At 34.9% G+C, this 3,597-nt stretch overlaps 1 protein-coding gene across 1 annotated transcript; it reads right to left on the bottom strand.

The window, feature by feature from the left end:
- Positions 1-217: 217 nt before the first annotated feature.
- LOC149234447 (protein CYSTEINE-RICH TRANSMEMBRANE MODULE 12-like) lies at positions 218-2,121 on the bottom strand. Its single transcript, XM_089461174.1, has 3 exons — positions 1,961-2,121; positions 1,769-1,856; positions 218-371 (listed from the first exon to the last, which is right to left on the bottom strand). Exons 1-3 carry the CDS (start codon positions 2,019-2,021, stop codon positions 326-328), a joined length of 195 nt encoding a protein of 64 aa, XP_089317300.1. The 5' UTR covers positions 2,022-2,121; the 3' UTR covers positions 218-325.
- Between the last annotated feature and the right edge of the window lie 1,476 nt (positions 2,122-3,597).

The raw sequence follows: 3,597 nt of genomic DNA, 5'->3' as shown, positions 1-3,597 counted from the left end.
ATCAGTAAAGTAAATTAAACTGAAAATAGACAAAACACAACTTGAGAATCAAATAGCAGAAACCATACAAAATCCATAAATTAATATATTATTTTAAAACCAAGTTACATTCACAAAACATTCTAAATGGTAAACTCCTAAAAAAAATATTACTGAAACTTAATACACAGATCCCTTTTCAACACCAAGTAAAATACACAAATCCCTTTATAGTACCAAGTGAAATCATATATTACAGTAACCATAGAACGTGATTAATTTATTAAATATTGTACATCCATAGAATCCCATTCATTTCAGGCCAGTATAAGCCTAATCCTCGCCATCAGCAACATGTCTCGCACAACCAACAACAGCACAGAGCAGCAAGGCTGCAAATCCATGAAAAAAAGGAAACATGATAAAATCATTTAACATATCTGTAAAATCAAACCAATCAACCATATAAATAATTGAGTAAAATCAAACCAATCAACCATATAAATAAGTGATAACTGTTGATAAGCCTAATTCACGCCATCAACAACATGCCTTGCATAGCTTGCATAGGCAACAACAACACAGAGTAGCAAGGTTACAAATCCATTGAGAGAAAAGAAACATGATAAAATCATTTAACATATCCGTAAAATCAAACCAATCAACCATATAAATAAGTGAGTAAAATCAAACCAATCAACCATATAAATAAGTGATAACTGTTAATAAGCCTAATCCTTTCCATCAGCAACATGTGTCTCACAGCCAATAGTAGCACAAGCAGCAAGGCTTCAAATCCATTGAAAAAAAAAGAAACATGATAAAATTATTTAACATATCTGTAAAATCAAACCGATCAACCATATAAATAATAAGTGAGTAAAATCAAACCAATCAACCATATAAATAAGTGATAACTCTTAAGGTATTCTTAAATGTTAAGTCACTTGTTCAATTCTCCATCCTCATCAAATTTTATTCTTAGATATAACTATGTTGTAGCATGGCGAATACCAAACATACCCAAAACAAAAATAAAAACAAAAAATCAAAAATGAAATTGAATTTATACCATCCTTCAATAAATCCTTTCTCTTCTCTCGTCTACTTTTTGATAGGGACTTAGGCATACTAGGGCTAAGGAGCTTAAGTAGGGTTCCGTGATAACCACAACAAAAGTGAGCGAGTATAAATGAAACTCGTTGTAATTATCATGTAATGAGACAATTGAAGAAATTAAGAGAAGATGACAGGAGCTCAAAACGTGGAGAAGGATTTTCCTCTGGGTAGCCTACAGGTGGCGGTGGATACTTGGTATCAGACATGGTGTGCTTCTTGAGATTTGACCCTTGGAACTTCAACTCACAAAAACGAAGGGCAGGCGACCGAGGATTTAAGGATGAGGCTCTGAGTATCTAATCTGGGCAGGTTCAACTATATTATATGCAATAATTATAAGGTATTGAGTGCCTCTACGTGTAAAAATATAAAGCAGATCCACTGAACCACAACATTTATGACATGCACTGATAAAAGGAAAAATTGGCCCACCAACCTTCTGATCTATTCCCACTACAGCCAGTAGCAATCATAAAACACAAAAGTCCAACTGATCATTCAATCTGAGGTGCCCATTTAAAAACCCTGGAAACATCGGCCTTTGTTCCGAACAGATTTTGAAGATACTGCATGTTATTCTTGGATATAACTATGTTGTAGCATGGCGAATACCAAACATACCCAAAACAAAAATAAAAACAAAAAATCAAAAACTAAATTGAATTCATACCATCCTTCAATAAATCCTTTCTCTTCTCTCGTCTGCGTTTTGATAGGGACTTCGGCATATTGGGGTTGAGGAGCTTGAGTAGGGTTCCCTGATAACCACAACAAAAGTGAGCCAGTATAAATGAAACTCTCTGTAATTATCATGTAATGAAACAATTGAAGAAATTAAGAGAAGATGACAGGAGCTCAGAACCTGGAGAAGGATTTGCCTCCGGGTAGCCTGCAGGTGGTGGTGGATACTTGGTATCAGACATGGTGTGCTTCTTGAGATTCGACCCTTGGAACTTCAACTCACAAAAATGAAGGGCAGGTGAGCAAGGCTTTAAGGATGAGGCTCTGAGTATATGATCTGAGTAGGTTTATATGCAATAATTATAAGGTATTGAGTGCCTCTACGTGTAAAAATATAAAGCAAATCCACTGAACCACAACATTTATGACATGCACTAATAAAAGGCAAGATTGACCCCCCAACCTTCTGATCTATTCCCACTACAGCCAGTAGCAATCATAAAGCACAAAAGTCCAACTGATCATTCAATCTGAGGTGCCCATTTAAAAACCCTGGAAACATCGGCCTCTGTTCCGAACAGATTTTGAAGATACTGCATGTTAGGACACAAAAGTTTCTCTATACTGCAGTTAATCAATCTGGGTGCCCGAGATAAGGCAAGTTTTATGTCTTGGGCAGTGAGACCCCGTGTTTTCATCCACTCAAACTTGGATTTCAACAGCCGATCAGCATTGAAAGCGAGAATAGATGGGTTTCTGGTAATGAGGTTCCTTACCCGGTCATCCGTGAATCCCGAATCTCTCAAGAACCGAACAACTTGTTGGGCTGTAGAAGTGGATCTCATTCTGACAAAGGTTGGCCTTATTTTGAGGATTCTTGAAAGCTCAGACTGGCACAACCCACATTCGTTGAGTAAGAAATCCGAAATGAGGCATGTGTTCTCTACTACTGGGTAACCTGTGGGGCTATCATTAGCAGCAATGGATGTAGAGATATGGGTATCAGAATCATTTTGATGTTTTAGGGCAGCTGTGGCTGTTGTGGTTGCAGCAGCGAGTGCAACCATTGCCATGGCATGTTAATTTAATCAAATGGCATCCTTGATACTATGCAACGAATTGTAACTACTTTCCCTTCATCGAACGGTGGCACTGTTTTCAATCGTCTAACACATAATCTTATGGCCCACATGATGATATGTGGCAAGAGAGGAGTTAATTTCAAAAGGGAAAACCTTACGGCATAATTAAAAAAGATCATTAAAAATTAGCTAAATTATAACTTTATTTCAAATTATTATTATTAATTATAAGCAGAATTAACATATGAATAAACACATATACAAATAAAAAAACATGTAACAAAATATCAACCATGCAGATTCATCCCCACCTTACTTTACTATAATGATAGATTTCTCGCAATACTATGGCTTATGAATACCATATGCCAAAAAAGTATTAATTTTATAGCATTTTTTTAATTAAGTTAAAACAAAAAAATGCCATAAATACCTTTATTGACCATGGAGATTTACTCCCACTCTACTTTACTATAAAGATAGGTTTGTCACAATACCATGGGCCAATATCATGGCTTATCAATACCATATGACCAAAAGACCATTAACTTTATAGCGTTTTTTTTCTAATTAAGTTGGAAAGAAAGATTAAAAAAAATCATACAAATTTAACTAAATTATAGCTTTATTTCAAATTATTGTTATTATTATTAATTATAAAAAGAATTCATATGAATTAAACATATATACAATTAAAAAACATGTAACAAAATTGTCAATTATTGAGATTCATCCC

This window comes from Pinus tabuliformis, chromosome 8 (assembly GCF_031772625.1).
Source record: "Pinus tabuliformis cultivar Carrire ecotype Pingquan chromosome 8, CPIR1, whole genome shotgun sequence".
NCBI lineage: Eukaryota > Viridiplantae > Streptophyta > Pinopsida > Pinales > Pinaceae > Pinus > Pinus tabuliformis.
The sequence above is the reverse complement of the archived record's forward strand: the minus strand, read 5'-3'. Positions and strand labels throughout refer to the sequence as shown.

Bases quoted from the DNA above. Each gene is read 5' to 3' on its own strand.
- LOC149234447 (XM_089461174.1), bottom strand. From the start codon at position 2,021: ATGTCTGATACCAAGTATCCACCACCACCTGCAGGCTACCCGGAGGCA. The intron at 1,857-1,960 runs GTTCTGAGCTCC...TGTGGTTATCAG, and splicing joins GGAGGCAAATCCTTCTCCAG to GGAACCCTACTCAAGCTCCT. The intron at 372-1,768 runs GTATGAATTCAA...ATGGATTTGCAG, and splicing joins AAAGGATTTATTGAAGGATG to CCTTGCTGCTCTGTGCTGTT.